The sequence below is a fragment of the Camelina sativa genome, chromosome 12 (assembly GCF_030686135.1).
Source record: "Camelina sativa cultivar CO46 ecotype springtype chromosome 12, ASM3068613v1".
Classification (NCBI taxonomy): Eukaryota; Viridiplantae; Streptophyta; class Magnoliopsida; order Brassicales; family Brassicaceae; genus Camelina; species Camelina sativa.
This window is the reverse complement of record NC_141891.1, coordinates 30,872,497-30,890,485: the sequence shown is the minus strand read 5'-3', so window position 1 is coordinate 30,890,485 and position 17,989 is coordinate 30,872,497. Positions and strand designations below refer to the sequence as shown.

Genomic DNA, 17,989 nt, shown 5'->3' with positions numbered 1-17,989 from the left:
AATTCGATTGAAAACCTAGCCTCCAACAATAGCACTAAGTGAGCAGATTCTGAAAGGAAGAGGTTACATGGAGCTATGATTCAAACCAGCTAGCTTCGGTTAATGTAAGCTAGATTCAGTCCATAACCTTCTTATCGGTAAGAAATCTGTCCATTTGGACGCAGAAGTTGAGACATTTGAGCCAAAGCTAGAAACTACAGAAGAGGATGTCAACTATGTGTATGGAGCTAGGTATAAGGGACAGAAGTTCGGCAATCAGCAAGGCAAAAGTTCTTACAATGGAAACTCTTCAGGCTACACTCCTAAGCCAAATTACTAGAAGCAACAATAGAACAACGGTTTTACAAGGACCTATGGTAATTCATCTTATCAGTATCCGCCTCTCCAAGCTTCTGAGAGCCTAATGGAAGCCATGCTTGATCAGATTCTTCAAGGACAGGAGCAGTTGACAGTGAACTTCAATGGGAAGATTAATAATGTCTACACTGAAATTAATGGAAAGATTTATGTATTGAATATTCATGTTAAGAAGCTGGAGAGTCAATTTGCACAGACTGCTGAGTCTGTTAAACGACAAGAGAGTTTTCTTCCTGCAAGAACTGAGTCAAATTCCAAGCATACTTGCAATGCCATATTAGTAAGAGATGAAGATGGTGATGAATTTGCTTCTGCAAAAAAGGGAGAAAAATGGTTTATGAGACTAGATTTTATTTTGCGCTTAGAATTATTTGAACTATATTCTTTGGATTTTATACTTTGAATTATTTAAATTTGGGAACTTTTGGTTTATAAAACTAGATTTGGATTGTATTTTTTTAAAAATATGTATACCTTACTAATTGACATATTATTTTTATTTTAAGTTTATTTTATGGAACAAACTAACTTTGATGACTATAAACCTCTAGATAAGAAAATAAAATTAAAATAAAATCTCTAACTGTAAAAACTAAATTGGAATAAATCGGATTGGTTTAAAAATCAAACACAAAGTTCATAAAGCTGCACGCCTGGCACCAAACTAACTGAAACCTACTTTTTTTGTAACCAAACCAAATCGATTAAACCAAAATTCATTAAAATTTATATACTTTCATATAAAAGAAAAAGATAATCATATTACACAAGTTAGTAGTGGGAACAAAATTGAGAATTTAAGAAGCTTTTTTGTCATTTTTTTTCTATCCTATTCTATGATCTTCATTAAAATGTTACAAAATATAATTGTTGGAATTATAAAGAACGATTTAAAATCTTTTACAATACTTGAACATCTGTAATTTACTTCTTTAATTTTTTTTTGTTAACCACTTTTTTTTTCCGTATGTCTTTTGTTCTATTCAATAAGATTCTAGTAAATTCTTTTCTTCAATACACCTCCTATGTATATCTAACCCAAACTAAAAAACAAAAAAAAAAATCAGATTTGCCTCAAAATCACAAATGGTTTTAAATGATTCAATTTCTATTTAATTGAAATCAAATAAATAAACAAATAAATAAAACCATAACAAACAAGACCTAATCAAATTATAATATAGATTGGCCCCCTATAGAATTGTATTGAACAAAACCGAAGTTTGAATACAGAGTTGAAATGTTTACGTAAATGTTCAAAACAATTTTTACAAAACGTGGGAGTCTAACCTAAAGTAGATGTATCATCATCCATATTTTCCCAACCATGATGATTCTCTAGAAAATTAATTTTTCCAAAACAATCAGAACGTGAATGAATGTAAACATCAAGAAAGTTTATAGTTAAGAAAATAATCACCTAACTAATACGTACAAACTTGTTGTAATGGGCATAATTATAACCAATAGTATAATTAATATATATTTTAAAATTGAATCCATCATCACTATATATTTGAAACATTCGCTTACATGCGTTTTGTCCAAATTAGAGAGATTAAGTAACTCAAGAAAGATTGAAATTAACACAAAACACAATGATGATCCTAAGGCTGGCTCTAGCGGCTGTAATCTCTGCCTACGCAGCCGCACAACCAGCCTCAACGTCGTCGTCGCTTGTAACTTATATATTCGGCGACTCTCTAACCGAAGTTGGTAACAACAATTATTTGCAATATTCCCTAGCGAGAGCAGACTTTCCATATTATGGAATTGATTTCTCTGGTGGTAAAGCTACCGGAAGATTTACCAACGGTCGGACTATCGGCGATATCATATGTATATATCTCTCTCTTTCTCATTTTACCTATGCTTCTAAATATATGTGGCCATGATCTATACTTTTGTTTATACATATAACTTCTTAAAATAAGGTTTGATTTTGGTTTTGTTTGTTCGAATTTAAATGATTGTTCGGTTTTTATACCCACTGTTACGCATTATTTATAGTTTTGGTTTTCGATACTCCTACTTTATAGAAATACTCTAAAACTCCATAAACCATTTCTAATCTATATGTTAACATCTCTAAAAACATAGTTATATGTTTGTTATAGCTACAAAGCTTGGGATTCCATCGCCACCACCATATCTATCATTATCACAAAACGATGAAGCATATCTCAGTGGTATCAATTACGCATCTGGAGGAGCTGGAATTCTCAATGAAACTGGCATTTACTTCGTATTACTCCTCCTCCTTTTCTATGTATTGTTTTAAGAATTTAATTTTTTGTAATTATTTTAATATTGTATTGTTTTATATTCATCGAGCAGATTCAAAGGCTGACGTTCGATGATCAAATAAACTGTTTCAAGAAAACTAAAGAAGTTCTTAGGGCGAAAATCGGAGATCGAGCTGCAAGCAAGCATGTCAATGATGCCATGTACTTCATTGGTTTGGGTATAAATTTAACTTTCAACCACTTGGTTTCATCTATATATAGCTTCTTCTTCCTTTTTTTATTCATTTTGAAAAGTGTATTATTATATAATTACAATCACAATTACTACAACTTTCTTCTTTTTCATTTTGAATAGGAAGCAACGATTATGTAAACAATTTCTTGCAGCCATTCATGGCAGATGGCCAGCAATATACACATGATGAGTTTGTCGAACTCTTGAGCTCAACCCTACACAACCAGCTTACGGTATTCCCAACAACCTCTACTTCCATTTTCATTTTGGGATATATTTGCTCTATTTTTATTTCGTTTTTGTTTTTTAATCAAAAATTTCAAAACAGAGATATTCGAGTGAACAAATTGGTTGTCCTACACTGCCCTTTTTTTTATTGTTGTTATTAAGGCAAATTTTTATTCTTTTTGTCCTACTTTGAAAACTTTTTAATTTGTCCTACTTTGGAAAAGTTTGGTGTTTAAATCTCGTACGTCAAAGGCTTAAAGAAGTTTGTATATGCATGGGTTGAAGCATTTCTCTATGTTCTTTTCTTCCTAATGGATTTCCCTATTTTCTTAGTAACAAGTTTTTTGGTCATATTATATCTCAATTTTTGTTACTGTGTCGCTTTGAGATATGTATTATACTATTATGTAACTATGGTTCCTTAGTAAATGACTACAAATGTTATTTAAAATTAAAAGGTTAAAGACATTTATTTTATTAAACTTAAGTTTGAGGTTATTGTGTCTATAGTCAAACCATGAAATGACTGAGATTTTGTGGAGCAGACAATATACAAATTAGGAGCGAGGAAGGTAATATTTCATGGGATAGGCCCGTTGGGGTGTATCCCATCACAAAGGGTGAAGTCGAAGACAGGCATGTGTCTGAAGCGTGTCAACGAATGGGTATTGGAATTCAACTCAAGAACGACGAAGCTTCTTCAAGATCTCAACAAACGCCTCCCTGGAGCTAAATTCGTCTTTGCCGACACTTATCCCGCAGTTCTTGATCTCATCAACAATCCCACTCACTACGGTAAAAAGGAAAAAGAACTCTTAGCTATTTCTTGGATTCATAATTTGGAATAATTTTGTTCGATAACGTGTAAATATGTGATTTTACAATGAACGCAGGGTTTAAGATAGCAAACACGTCGTGTTGCAATGTGGACACAAGCGTTGGAGGTCTTTGTCTTCCCAATTCCAAAATGTGTAAAAACCGTAAAGACTTTGTCTTCTGGGACGCATTTCATCCGTCCGATTCGGCTAATCAAATCCTAGCCGATTATCTCTTTTCCTCTCTTCTTTCTTCCTCTTCTCCTTCCCCTGCTCCTAAACCTGGTCACTAGTATAGTATTTACAAAAATAAAAATAAAAACATTACACCAGTTTCTTGTTAAATTGGACCTGCTTGCTCGATACATGTGTAATTATGACAAGTGTGTGTCTTGTTAGTTGTTACACAAAGTATTATTTATTCTGAGGTAATTGTGGTTTTGTATGTTCGTGTTTTGGGTTCCTAAAGATTGCGTTATAAATTAATAAAGAAAATACTTTTCATGGAAACAGTTTGATTTTAATGCTTAGACATTGAGTAATTCTCACTCACACTGGTTACACCTTGGTTTTTTTTTTTTGTAGAATACTAAAATGTAGTGAAAACAATTATTTCGTAGAAACAAGCCATTATTCATATGTATTGTCTATTTCACATGCATCCATGTAATATTTTGGATGCTACTAATAATATAAGCAAGACTTGTTTTGAAGAAACAAAAGATGAAGCCAAAATAATTGCAGTTTACGTGGATGTTGATTGTTGAACCCATTTTACATGTGAACAGGAAACTTTTTTTTTTTTTTTTTGAATTACTAAGGTTCCGAACTTAGATCCGTACATCCCCTCAGACTAGGGACCAGAGCATTTTATATGGTCTCCTCCCAAACGTCGTCCCTTGAACCGGCGATCTCTAGACTTTGCTAGAGAGTCTTTACCAGTTGAGCTATCGACGCTTGGTCAACATAAATTTCTTACTAAAAGTAAAGATAAATTTATGATGAAAGCTAAATTTTGAGCTAGCATGAGAGTTTCATAATATATTAGATCTATGGAACAATCTCTAGCTTCTCTTCAAATAAGATTGGCACAATCAACAAACAATAATAGTACTTTGAAGGGATCATGTACCAACCTTTAAAGTCTCTCAAACATGCATGGAGCACAATAAATATGGATTTAGTCTTTGAAATTAAGGTCTTTTGAGATACTCCAATCTTCAGTTTTTATATTGTGTATGTATATTCTACATCTACATTACCCATGTGGGCTGGTAATTCATGTTTGGGTTTTCGAATTATAGTTTCAATCGCAATTTGAATGATTTACATACTGAGCATAAGACCTTTGTAATATTTACTTATTTTATATAATTTAAACAGAATTTCGAGAAAAAAACAAAAAAAAAAAACTTTTTAACCATGTCAAGATTTAAGCCACGTTAAGTATCATTAAAAAAGGTGGCCATCATAAGCTTTAAAATTTGTTATTTTTTAAAAAATGCTTTAAATTTATTTCAACATGATGGGCCGACACTTCCAACTAAACAACTGTGAACACTCAACATGTGAAACATGTGTAACAGTTGTACTCCATCGTAGATATTTGTTAGAGCATCTCCATCCGTTTGGATACGAGAAGAAGATCTCAAAATTAAAGTAATAATACTTTGTTATTAAAATAAAATTTTGAATGATAAAATGAAACTGATCAATAATATGAAAGGAAACATTTTCGAAAAAACTTTATGTTATTTTTATTTGGACATTTAATAACTAATTATTTTTTATTAAAATAAAAATACATGAAATAATAAAAAGTGTCATTTAAAGTCCAAGAAAACAAGTGTTATTATTTTTATATCCATGATTTCAAATTAAAATGAACATTCCAATTTTACATCAATTATCTAATTAATTTTTAATTTTTAATATAAAAAATTCACAGTTGTTTAGTTAATCATATCAAACCAAAAGCATCACCGAGCAAACAACGATGTTTGGTAATATTTGTTTGAAGCCTTTCGGTGGCAACAGATTCAGGGGTATTGGTGTGGTTCAGGGGTATTGGTGTGGTCTACCTTGTTCAGTGTTGCGGCTTGGTGGGGGTGGAAATGGAGATGTGGCAACATGTTTGGAGTGCAAGGCAAATGCAGGGACAGGGTAAAGTTTCTTAAGGATCTGGCGAAAGAAGTCGGCCTCGCTCATCAAGCTACGAAGACTACCCAAGCTGGACCAGTAAGGGAGGAGAGGTTAATAAGTTGGTCGCATCCGCAGAGGGGGTGGTGAAAGATGAATACTGATGGAGCTTCAAGAGGGAATCCGGGATTGGCAGCTGCAGGTGGTGTTTTGCAAGATGAAACAGGTTAATGGTAGGTGGGTTTTTCTCTTAATATTGGTGTCTGCTCCGCTCCAATGGCAGAACTATGGGGCGTCTATTACGGGTTGTGTGTAGCTTGGGAGAGGAGAGTTGAAAGGTTGGAACTGGAGGTGGATAGTGAGTTAGTGGTCGGTTTTCTTCAGACAGGGATAAGTGCGTCTCATCCGTTGTCTCCCCTGGTACGGTTGTGCCATGGCTTCATATCAAGAGACTGGGTGGTCCAGGTTACACATGTGCATAGAGAGGCTAACCGTCTTGCTGATGGTTTAGCAGCCTATGCTTTTTCTTTACATTTAGGCTTTCACTTGTTTGAGACTAGCCCGCCTTGTGTTGCGGCGGTGCTTTTGCAGGATTTTAGTGGTCATACTATACCACGGGCTGTTTGTATTTGAGTTTATGTTTCATTAATAAATTAAGGGAGTTTACTCCCTTTGTTTTACCAAAAACAAAATATTTGTTTGAAGACACGGAAGATCAACGGAGGTAACTAGAAATAACATAGTTTATTGGGAATTCACTACAATTGCTTCTTTTTCCGATGAAAGGAGGGAGATGCCAATAGGCTGGGTTAAGAAGAAGCTCTATGCTTAGTAGACCGTTAATTTCAAAGGCGGTTCTTTGTATCTTCTTTTTCCATCCTCCAGAAGCGAGTTCTTGCATTAGAGATGATCACTGTCCGTATCCAACATCAAAATCGATTATGTGGATTAGTGTACTGGATATTCCTATAAACCATGATCATTACATAATTCAAGAACCGACTGTTTTGCTGTGAAGTTAACGAACTTGAGAAACGATGAGGTTTCAAAGGTTTTGGAGAAAGATGTGTGTTGAGTGTTGATGAGAGAAGAACACCTTAGTGTTTAGGAAATAATATATTGACTCTCATGAGAATGAATGTGCATAGAGATACACATTTATATAGGGAATGAATTAACATAATTATCTAACTAATAAAATCATATAACATATACACAAATCTCTATAATATATTTATAATATCTTCTATGATTATAAGGATCTTATAAATCCTTCTATACGCCCCCTCAAGCTCAAGGGGTGATGAAGCAAAGCAGAAATAACAGCGTGAGATTGACAAGTCAAAGTGTAGTCCCAATCCGGTGATGAGTTGTGTGATGTTGAGGTGGCCGGCATCAACGATGGTTAGAGAAGGAGATCTGATTTTTTTTTTAATGAAAGAAAATATAAAATAAAAGGAAAGAGAGATTTTTTTTTTCTTTTTAAGAAAATTAAATAGAAAGAAACACTATAGCTTGAGAAAAACGATATTCTTTTTTTTTTTCACTGAATTGAAACGTAACAAATAAAATTTTGAAGAAGCATCGATAGCTTGATACTGGAAAATAAGATGGTTTTTTTTATATAATTTAAAAAAGCATTATGGCTTGATTCAGAGGCTCATAAGAAGCTTAAATAATAAAAATATTTTTTTCTCTTACAAAACAAAACAAAGAAAAATGAGAAGATGAAGCACTTGGCTTAGATTCAGAGATCAGAGATCTATGATGATAGATCTGAACAAAGAGAAGCTCGATAGCTTAGATTCAGAGGTTCATGAGAAACTTGAATGTGGAAGCACTTGGCTTTAAAAAAAAAATAGTTTGATCCTTAGATCTAAACTTGGGAGCAAACCTGCTCTGATACCATGTTGAGTGTTGATGAGAGAAGAACACCTCAATGTTTAGGAAATAGTATATCGACTCTCATGAGAATGAATGTACATAGAGATACACATTTATATAGGGAATGAATTAACATAATTATCTAACTAATAGAATCATATAAGATATATACAAATCTCTATAATATATTTCTAATATCTTCTTTGATAATAAGGATCTTATAAATCCTTCTATAATACGTAAGTGGCGATAGGAAGAATCAGATTCTCCGGGGTGATTAACGGTGGTGATGACGAGTCGTTGTGGATGATTGGAAAGGAGATGCTGCTTTCATAGCCACCATTGTGATAAAGAATCAAATTCTCTGGCTTGATAAACAATGGTGATTCCCAGTGATAGATTTCATGGCCACCGCCGTAGAAGAAGACGACAAGAATTGTTATTGTTGTCGGTATTTGATATGGTTAATAAAAACCCGGAGCTTTTAATATTAAAAATTACTAATTAATTAGATAATCGAGATAAAATTAGAATTTTGATTTTGTTGTAAAATTGTATGTATGAAAATAATAATATTTATTGTTGACACGATTTTATTATGTCATGTATTTTTATTCCAATAAAAATAATTCTATATTAAATGTCCAAATAAAAATAACATAGAAGTTTTTTCGGCAATTTTCTCTAATGTAAAAGTATGTGGCAAACAATGATTCTCATAAGTTCTGAAAGGAGATAAATTCTAATTTTCTTTTATTTTTTAACATACTTATCATTATTTATTACTAAAAACTCCATTAAAAATATGGAGATGTTCTTAGTTGACTTCAAATTCAATTTATATAAGAAAATAATACAGTATTTATATTTTCTTTTTTCAATATGGAATAATTTTAGTATGTGCTGTCCGAAACAGAAAATCATAAAATTTTGTCGTAGGACTTATATTTTTTTTTGGTTGTGTGCTATGAACTAATTATTGCATTTATCTAAGTCCCTATTAATTAGGTTAATTAACGTTTCCTAGTATTTTGTACTATGTGCGTTTTGTAATCAGTGAGAAGCATAGAAACTTTCCGTTTATAACTCTCACATATGTGACGAAAAGTGTAATAATTTTTTGACGTTTTAAAAATATAATTTTGCTATTTTTATTAGTACTAGGATAGTATCCACTAGAGTAAAGTACATGTTTTGATTTTTTATTATCATTGCAAACAACATATAAAAATTATCTATAAAAACATGATTTGTCAAATATTTAAATAATAAAAAATTTTAGGATGCCAAAACCATACCATATAAATCTTATAATGAAATTCTTTGAAACATAATCCGCCTCAAACTCAAACAAAAAAATATTTCAATATCCACCTCTGTCGCATATTCGAAATCACATCATAGTTATGCTTATGTAGCATTAAAACTATGAGTAAATAAGAATGAAGAAAAATGTATCTCCTATCGGTTCCTAGTTTCAATCTCTTCATCAAAGAGACATATTCATTATTCTTGCTCCATCGTGAAGCATTTCGAATAAAGATATGTTCTTTACTCTTGTGTTCTTTTAGTCTGCAGTTAAGTATTTGTAAAACTCTTACATTTCTTCTTCCAAAACAAAGATATGTACTTTACTCTAGTGGTCTTTTAATCTGCATTTTAGTATTTGTAAAACTCTAACATCTCTTCTTCCATGAGCCTTGCTTACAATCACAAATTAACCTCTGATTCTTTATCTTCCATCACAGCTTTTTCAGTCTCAACATTGTCTCCATTTGTTTAAATCTCTGAATCTTTATCTTCCGTCACAGTTTTTTCATCATCTTTTTTTTTTAATCTCAGCATCTATCTCCATTTTCTTTGGTTGAGATATATCCTCATCTTTCGTAACTTCTTGTGTTTTGTTATCTCGAGAATTCTCCTCCTCCTTTGCCACTTAAATGTTGAAACTCATTTCTCATTTCCCATGTTAGTCCGAATATTCAAGAACACTCATACAAAGCTTCAGCTCCATCCAACTACGTTTGTCAAACCAAACATTAAAATGTTACTATTTACTTCATACAAATGTCTCAAAACACACCAGTGGAAAACCACAACTAACCGTTAAAATCACAATCCCACGGTTGAAACTGTAGCCAGTAGTACCGTGAAGCTTCCCACAAAATCTCAGCTCGATCGGGTAAATATTGGACTACAAAACACTGTTCCAAGGAGACAACCTCGAATCTGATTTCTAGGGTTTTTGGTTTGGGCAGTTCCAGTAATTTCTTGCGTAGGAAGCAACCCACATAATTTCTTGAATATAACTCCGATCGGACTTCCGTCAGTTGCTACGAGCTCATGGCTTGATGGTGATCACGCAGGTATTTTTTTTCTTTCTAATCCGATGTCACATCCGGCACCGACGAGCCTCCAAAGGCACCTCTCAAACTGCTTTATTTTCTTATTCCTCTTTCTCGTTCTTCTCTTCTCCAGCTCCGAGAACACTTTTATTGGCCAAAGATGCATAGTATGGTCGAGAAACATTACGGACGTTGCGTAGTGTGCCGGGTGTCCAAGTCCACTACTCACCCTCACGGCCTATACATGCCCCTACCAGTGTCGACAGGACCGTGGATCGACCTATCGATGGATTTCGTTCTCGGTTTACCTCCCTTACACCATAAGGACAGCTTGATGGTCATGGTGGATCGTTTCTCGAAGATGGCGCATTTCATTCCATGTAACAAGAACCATGACTCGGTGCAACTAGCGAACCTCTTCTTCAATCAGGTAATCCAGCTCCATGGTTTACCGCACACCATCATTTTGGATCGAGACCCGAAGTTCCTTGGCTATTTCTGGCGAACATTGTGGAAGAAGCTTGGCACCAAACTGTTATACTCCACCGCCACACACCCGCAAACCGACGGCCAAACCGAGGTCATGAATCGATCTATTGGAGCCTTACTTCGGACAGCGATCATGAGCAACAAAGGATTGTGGCTCGAGTGCGTACCACTCATCGAGTTCGCGTACAATCAGGCTGTTAATTCGTCCACCAAGAAGTCGCCGTTCGAGGTCGCTTACGGCTTCAAGCCTCTCACGCTGATGGATCTCTTACCCTTACCACCGGACGAGGTCAAGAGTCAAGACGGAGCTGCGAGAGCCGAGTTAGTCAAGAAGCTTCACGAGGAGGTTCGGGCAAACATAGAAAGGAGGACCAAACAGTATGCACGCTTCTTGAACCGCGGACGCAAGCCTATGTTATTCAAGCCAGGAGATTGGGTTTGGTTGCACCTAAGGCCGGAGCGATTCCAACAGAAGAGGAAGGACAAGCTTAGCCCACGCGGCGACGGACCGTTCAGAGTCATCGAGAAGATCAACGACAACGCCTACCGCCTTGAACTGCTAGGTGAGTATAATACGTCAACCTCCTTTAATGTTACTGATCTCATTCCGTTTGACAAAGGTGACGACGAAGAAGTTTTGGGGACAAAACATTTTCAAGGGGGAGGGAATGATGTGAGCACAGGACCAGAACCTGACCGAGACTCACCGGACGCGGCCGAGACGCTTGCACCACTCACAGGATAACGGCCGGCCAACGCACCAGAAATCACTCCGGGAGCAACGACGCGGTCTAAGAGCTCTTCCAAGTCCACCAGGCAGAAGATCAACCTGTTCGTGCAGGCTTTCATCCAAGACCGCGACCCGACCGAAGAAGTTCGAGAAGAGACCGTTCGCATGGCCTTCATCCTTACCCAATGATGAAGGCAACCAAGTCGTAAGAGCAAGGAATCATACTCTTTTTCCTCACTCCGGGTTTGTCCCACGAGGTTTACCGGAGGAGGTTTTAACGAGGCGAGGAGCTTTAGCGCAAACGTTTGAAGTCAAGGACGTTTCCCGCGCCAAGACCAAAGACGTGTTGTTTTTACTTATGCTTTGCGTTTTGAACAATTTCTAGAACTCTCTCTTTGTAACGTTAAGTAGAGTGACGTGTGTGGTTGTGTTTAAACCACTTAGAAGAGCAACGTGTTCTATTTCAAAGAGAACACGTCAAGGGCAACATGTGCGGACCATTGCGAGTCCGCGTGTCCCTAGTCTCCTCTAAACCTAGCTCTATTTAAACCCTCACTTATTTCTTGTAAACTCAGACTTGAATGAAAATAAAAACTTTTCCAAAGAGAGAATCTTTGAATCTTGTCTCACTCCTCTCCTTAGAACCAATCCGGGATTGTTCTACCGAGAAACCCTAGCCAACCACGAACCGGGTTCGCCGTTGACTAGTCTGACCGTATCGCGAGACGAACCAACCCTTGGTTTGCTAGCCGCTTCGCAACGTCACCATCCGTACCGTACCGCTACCGTAGCCGCTCGACCACGATGTGACCAAAGTTTGAACTTTCAATCCGCTTGTTTGTTTTCCGCAATATTCCGTTTCCATCATTTTTTTACTCCCTAGAGTCGATCCACCGCGTCTTGTCCGAGAAAAATCGCTTCTAGTTCGATCGGCTCGAGAACGCTCGTTTCTGTCCGTACCGCGAGACGTCCGGTGCTTGCATCAGCTGGTATCAGAGCTCCACGTTCCTAACCAAAAGTTGTGTCTTTCTAACCCAGAAACTCATTTTCTTTTGTTTAAAGTTTGGATCTTGAGCATATCTAGTAGACTCGTTTGCTTTATCTTGTTTCGCTTGTTTCGTTTAATCGTTTGGTTTAAATTGATGCATGCGTAGTGTTGTTAGTAGTTTGCTTAGGTTTTCTTGTGGTCTTCGTGTTCATAGCTTTGTTCATCTGTGTTCTTGCTTAGACGTTTTTAGATTGATAAAGTTTCGTGTTTGCTTTTGCATTCTTGTTGTGGTCCAAAAGAAATTTTGTCGTGACTCGCTTTGACTTTTGCTTTTGTTTAGTCTTAGGATTACTTTTGCATCGCTGTCATCAATCATTGTGTGGCATAAGAAAAATATCTCTTTGTGGTCCATTGAACGTAATATACTCACGAATATTCTTTCTTTGTTTATGACGAGGTTTAAAATCAATCAAACAACGCATCGTGTCGAGCCAAATCACCTTTGACCGTCCGTACGATCACCATGGCCGAACAACAACCACCGGCGAATCCTCTACCTCCACCAGATCTCGGTGTCACATTAGCGGCCTTACGCAACAGTATAGAGAGCTTGGCCGAGCGTTTGACACGCCTTGAGCTCGCGAATCCCCCGAGAGAAGATCCCTTGCCCATGCGGCGCCAACGTCAAGAACCGGATCGAAGCGATCAGTTCGACAAGGACGATGAACCACGACCTAGGCGACGCCACCAACACGACGTCCAATACGAGGATGATCCGAGGCCTAACGAACCTGGTCACAAGATGACGGCACCAACATTTGCCGGCAAGTATGATCCGGAGGCCTACCTCGACTCGGAGAGCCGAATGGACCACCTCTACTCGTGTCACAACTATCCGGAGATGCGTAAGATCAACTACGCCGTGGCCCAATTCACCGAATACGCCCTCACGTGGTGGGATCGCTTAGTGGCTGAGCAACGCCGCAATCATGAACGACCGATCGCCACTTGGGAGGTCATGAAAGCAGAGATGAGGAGGCGATATGTTCCACCATTTTACCACTGAGAGCTCCAAAAGAAGTTTAAGAGGCTCAGTCAAGGCTCGTGGTCCGTTGAGGAGTATTATGAGGAGTTCGAGCACTTACGCAATCGACTCCAAGTCAAAGACACTGAAGAATCTGTAACGACCCGGAACCTCGGTAACAGAATTACCGAGAGTTGCCGAGAAATTAGAGCCGAGAGTGCCGAGAAATTAGTGCCGAGAGTGCCAAAGAATCAGTGTCGAGAATGACCGAGAAAGACTGAGAGTCTGTATCGAGAGTTACCGAGGAACGATACCGAGAAAGACCGAGAGTCTGTATCGACAGTTACCAAGAACTAAAGCCAAGGAATACCGGTAACCAGTGCCGAGGAATGCTGATACTTGGTATCGAGGATTGCCTAGAGTTGCCAATACTTGGAATCGAGGATTGCCGAGAGTTGCCGATACTTGGTATCGAGGATTGCCGAGAAAATGCGGTAGCCAGCGACGATAGAGTCCCACGGTAGAACTAGATAAATTATGGGGATTGGGTATGGAAATGGAGAGTTCGAGACTACTGAAGTAGTGAACAGACGTTTGAACTGAAGAAATAGAATCCCAAGTTTACAGTGATCAGATCATTCAGGCTAGCAAGTTTCTGGATGAAAATTGGTTCGGACGAACAGGTTTGTAAATTGTCCAGAAATGAGATGGGAGGTCTCGGTACTTAGTCCGAGAGACAGCCCGAGTAAAAGAGGAATGAAAGTCCTAGTGATAGTGTAGTGATTGTGATAGTGATAGTATAGTGATAGTGAAGTGATAGTGATAGTGAAGTGATAGTGATAGTGAAGTGAACTATCCGGAAATGGTTGCATCGGCGATCGATGGACCGGGCCGAGGGACAAGAGTGGATCGATTGGACGATGGGCCGATGGAGGGCCTAGAGAACTCGGGAAATCTCGCGGAGATTTAAGCCGACTCACGGGTAAGGAAACCCGAGAGAAATGGAAACTCGCGGTAATGGAAAGGTGATCGGATAAGGATAGATGCGAAAATAATGGGAAGTTATGGGCGGTGAGACTTATCGTTCTAAGGCAACTTAGGGCGGTTCGAAGATCCTATATAAAGGGATAAAACCCTTAGAATTTCTCTAGTTTCGCATAAGTATCCGAGAGCCGCCACAAGAGAGAAAGAGGAGAGTTTCCGTCGAGCTTACCTGAGAGAGAGATCCTACGTCCAAGTCGAGAGAGGAACGGTAAGTGTCCTTCCACCTTGATCCGTCGATGGTTATGGTTATGGTTATGGTAATGGATATATCTCGTATACTAATGGTATCGATCTGTCCGTGTAGAAGCGGGGATCAGATCCGAGCATAGAAACCGTGAGATCAACACCTTAGGTCGATACCAAAGGTGAGTGTGTGACTGTGGCCGAGTTCCATGGTTCATTCTCTTGACCCGTGGTTTATTTAGTCTTGTTGATGGCTTGTCTTTATGGTTATGGTTTCTATTGCAATATGAATGATGGTTTGATGGTTGGTCTAAGAGATTTAGGCGACTATCCATGGTATTTGATTGACTTGCGTGACTTAATTGGAATAGATCCTGTGTTAGATTGAGATCGTTGAACTGAGCCTAGTGAGACGGGATGACCGCTCCACTAAGTAAACCTTGTTTACTTACGCCTCCTTTTATGGATGCAGGAAAAGATAGGTTTGATGATCGGGATTTTACTGGCTGACCAGCTCGTGTGACGGAGGCAAGGAAGGAAGGAGGATGGTGTTGGCTTTGGGTAGAAATATTCATGGCGTTACTTTATTTAGTTGCTATTCCTCATGCATGAGCACCTTTGTTATTTTAAGGATGAATTGAACCTCTTATTATTTTAATGAATTTGTATTTTTAAGTTATATCACCTGTTATTCATATTTGCTGTTGTACTTGTTAAATATTCGCATGGAATTCGTCGGCCCTAGAAAAATTTTTATCGGCCAGTTTTGGTCCGAGTATAGATTTTTAGGGTCGGAGTCTTACATTTGGTATCAGAGCAAGGTTATAGTTCTAGGACATGTTCATATAATGGGTGCATGGGTTATTGTTACTAAAAAGCCATCCCTTCCTTGCCAATAACGTCTCACGGTAAGACTGGTCACGTTTAGATTATAGGGTGATAGGCTAAGTTGGTTTGGACGCTAACTTAGAATCGGTTATGGTATTTCAGATGGCACCCAACACTCGTAACTCAGCTAATACCTCGGCTAGACCAGGAATCAGAGGGAACGTTGAGGATGCACCGAACACTACTGCGGTGAACGCTGGGCTAGTAGGTGCGAGAACCGGTACGGAAACCGGAGAACATGGAGTCGGTACGGGAGCGACGCCAACAGTGGGTGCAGGTGCGAATGTGAATGCGAATGTGGGGATGGGGCAAGTATTGGAGACCTTGGTCCAGATACTGAACCAAGTGACACCACCACAGGTCGTAAACCCGCCTGTACCTAACATGGTGCCAGTGGTGGCAGCTCCTTCGTACTTGACTATCATGGATCACATGCTCAAGTTGGGTACGCAGTATTTTAGTGGAGGAGCGAATCCTACCGAGGCTGATGAATGGAGAAGTCGCCTCGAAAGGAAATTCGATTCGGTGCATTGTCCGATGGAGTATCGGAAGGACATCGCTACCCACTACCTGTCCGGGGAAGCCCATGCGTGGTGGACAGGCATGGCAAACCGTATGGTCAACCCGAATTGTTCATGGGAGACTTTTCGTGGGCTGTTCCTTGCGAAGTATTTTCCGCAAGAGGCTGTTGACCGTCTTGAGTCGGAATTCCTGGATTTGAGACAAGGGGACCGGTCCATGCGAGAGTATGAGACTGAGTTCAACCGACTCAAGAGGTACGGTGGAAATGAGATGGTTGACGAGCAAGTTCAGATACGTCGGTTCTTGCGAGGCATGAGGGTGGATGTCCGCAACCGGTGTATGATTCAAAACTTCGGGAGTCTTGCTTAAGCTGGTTGAAAAGGCGGCCAGGTTGGAGGACGGACTGGCTGAGGAAGCTCGGCAAAACCCTGGAGGAATCGCGGTGCAGCAGGCGCCGATGGTGAAAACTGAACCGGGAACCGGAAGTAAGCAGACTGGGAGACAGAAGCCTACGGGTAAGGGCAGTGTGCGCTTGTGTCCGACTTGCCGTAAGAGACACTCAGGACAGTGCCGACAGTTGATGGGCACTTGTTTTAATTGCGGTGAGGTAGGGTCACATGGCAAGTAGCTGTCCGAAGAAGGGGAGCGACACACGAGTGTCCTACCAATGTGGACAGCCGGGACACATTCGGCCGGACTGTCCGCAATTGGGAACGCAAGGGTAGAAACGGGCCAGCGAGGTGCTGCCGTTGCCACCACCGCCGAAACGGCTGGCGATTATGCCTAGGGTGTATTCGATCGTGGACGGGCAGGTGGAAGCGAGCACTTCACAGCAGATCACTGGTAAGTGGGATACTCACCTTAGTGAATTTCTTGCGTGAATATTGTGTGTGTGTGCGTGTGTTGTTTGTGTGTGGATAGGTTCTTAGCAAGTAGAATTGTGTAGGGACTTTACTTATGGGTGGTGTGGAAACTCATGTGATGTTTGACACCGGGGATACGCATTGTTTTGTGAGTCCGGATATGATTGGTAAAGGTGGTTTCCGGAAGGAACCCGGAGATCATTTTGGTTTAGTGCAAGCAGCGGGCGGTCAGGTGATGTTTACGTACGGGGTGGTACGTAGCATCTCGGTCATGGTAAGCGGTATGGATATGCCGGCAGACTTAGTCATATGTCAAGTGAAGGCACACGATGTGATATTGGGTATGGACTGGCTAAGCAAACAACGAGCTCACTTGGACTGCTACCGCGGGCGTGAACTGTTTGAGACTGCGAAAGGGATGTTAGAATATCAGGGCATCAGGCCATTGTCGGGAAACCTATTGGTCTCGGCGACGCAGGCTGAGCAGTTGATCACTAATGGGTGCAAAGCATACTTGGCTTCGATCATGATAGAGGAAGTAGGCACGGGTACAGGACTATCAGAGATACCAGTGGTACGGGAGTATGAGAGCGTGTTCGGACCTTTGTCCGGGTTGCCACCATCACGGTCAGATCCGTTCACTATCAAGTTGGAACCTGGTACGGCTCCGATATCGAAGGCTCCATATCGCATGGCACCGGCAGAGATGGCCGATTTAAGAAGCAACTAGGAGAGTTGATGGAGAAGGGATTTGTGAGACCGAGTAGCTCACCATGGGGTGCACCGGTACTCTTTGTAAAGAAGAAGGACGGTACCTTTCGACTTTGCATCAACTCCCGAGGATTGAATAAGGTCACGGTGAAGAATCGGTATCCTTTACCGAGAATCGACGAATTGTTAGATCAACTTCGAGGAGCCACATATTTCTCGCAGATTGATTTGGCTTCGGGATATCACCAAATCCCTATAGAGGAGTCCGACATTCGGAAGACAGTATTTAGGACAAGGT

At 39.5% G+C, this 17,989-nt stretch overlaps 2 protein-coding genes across 2 annotated transcripts; both read left to right on the top strand.

Moving 5' to 3' along the window:
• Nucleotides 1-1,827: 1,827 nt before the first annotated feature.
• LOC104732655 (GDSL esterase/lipase At5g37690-like) lies at nucleotides 1,828-4,391 on the top strand. Its single transcript, XM_010452223.3, has 6 exons — nucleotides 1,828-2,196; nucleotides 2,475-2,602; nucleotides 2,695-2,821; nucleotides 2,959-3,071; nucleotides 3,612-3,861; nucleotides 3,960-4,391. Exons 1-6 carry the CDS (start codon nucleotides 1,956-1,958, stop codon nucleotides 4,172-4,174), a joined length of 1,074 nt encoding a protein of 357 aa, XP_010450525.2. The 5' UTR covers nucleotides 1,828-1,955; the 3' UTR covers nucleotides 4,175-4,391.
• Nucleotides 4,392-16,574: 12,183 nt separating this feature from the next.
• Nucleotides 16,575-17,710, top strand: LOC147931159 (uncharacterized). The gene is made up of 3 exons (XM_087477205.1): nucleotides 16,575-16,724; nucleotides 16,843-16,960; nucleotides 17,064-17,710. The coding sequence occupies exons 1-3, from the start codon at nucleotides 16,575-16,577 to the stop codon at nucleotides 17,708-17,710; spliced, it is 915 nt and encodes a 304-aa protein (XP_087333331.1).
• The last annotated feature ends 279 nt before the right edge of the window (nucleotides 17,711-17,989 follow it).

Excerpts from the sequence above, each read along its gene's own strand:
- LOC104732655 (XM_010452223.3), top strand. The coding sequence starts at position 1,956 with ATGATGATCCTAAGGCTGGCTCTAGCGGCTGTAATCTCTGCCTACGCA. Across the intron at positions 2,603-2,694 it reads ATGAAACTGGCATTTACTTC|ATTCAAAGGCTGACGTTCGA; the intron begins GTATTACTCCTC and ends TTCATCGAGCAG. Across the intron at positions 3,072-3,611 it reads CCCTACACAACCAGCTTACG|ACAATATACAAATTAGGAGC; the intron begins GTATTCCCAACA and ends TTTGTGGAGCAG.
- LOC147931159 (XM_087477205.1), top strand. The coding sequence starts at position 16,575 with ATGGTGAAAACTGAACCGGGAACCGGAAGTAAGCAGACTGGGAGACAG. Across the intron at positions 16,725-16,842 it reads CTTGTTTTAATTGCGGTGAG|AAACGGGCCAGCGAGGTGCT; the intron begins GTAGGGTCACAT and ends ACGCAAGGGTAG. Across the intron at positions 16,961-17,063 it reads CACTTCACAGCAGATCACTG|GGACTTTACTTATGGGTGGT; the intron begins GTAAGTGGGATA and ends AGAATTGTGTAG.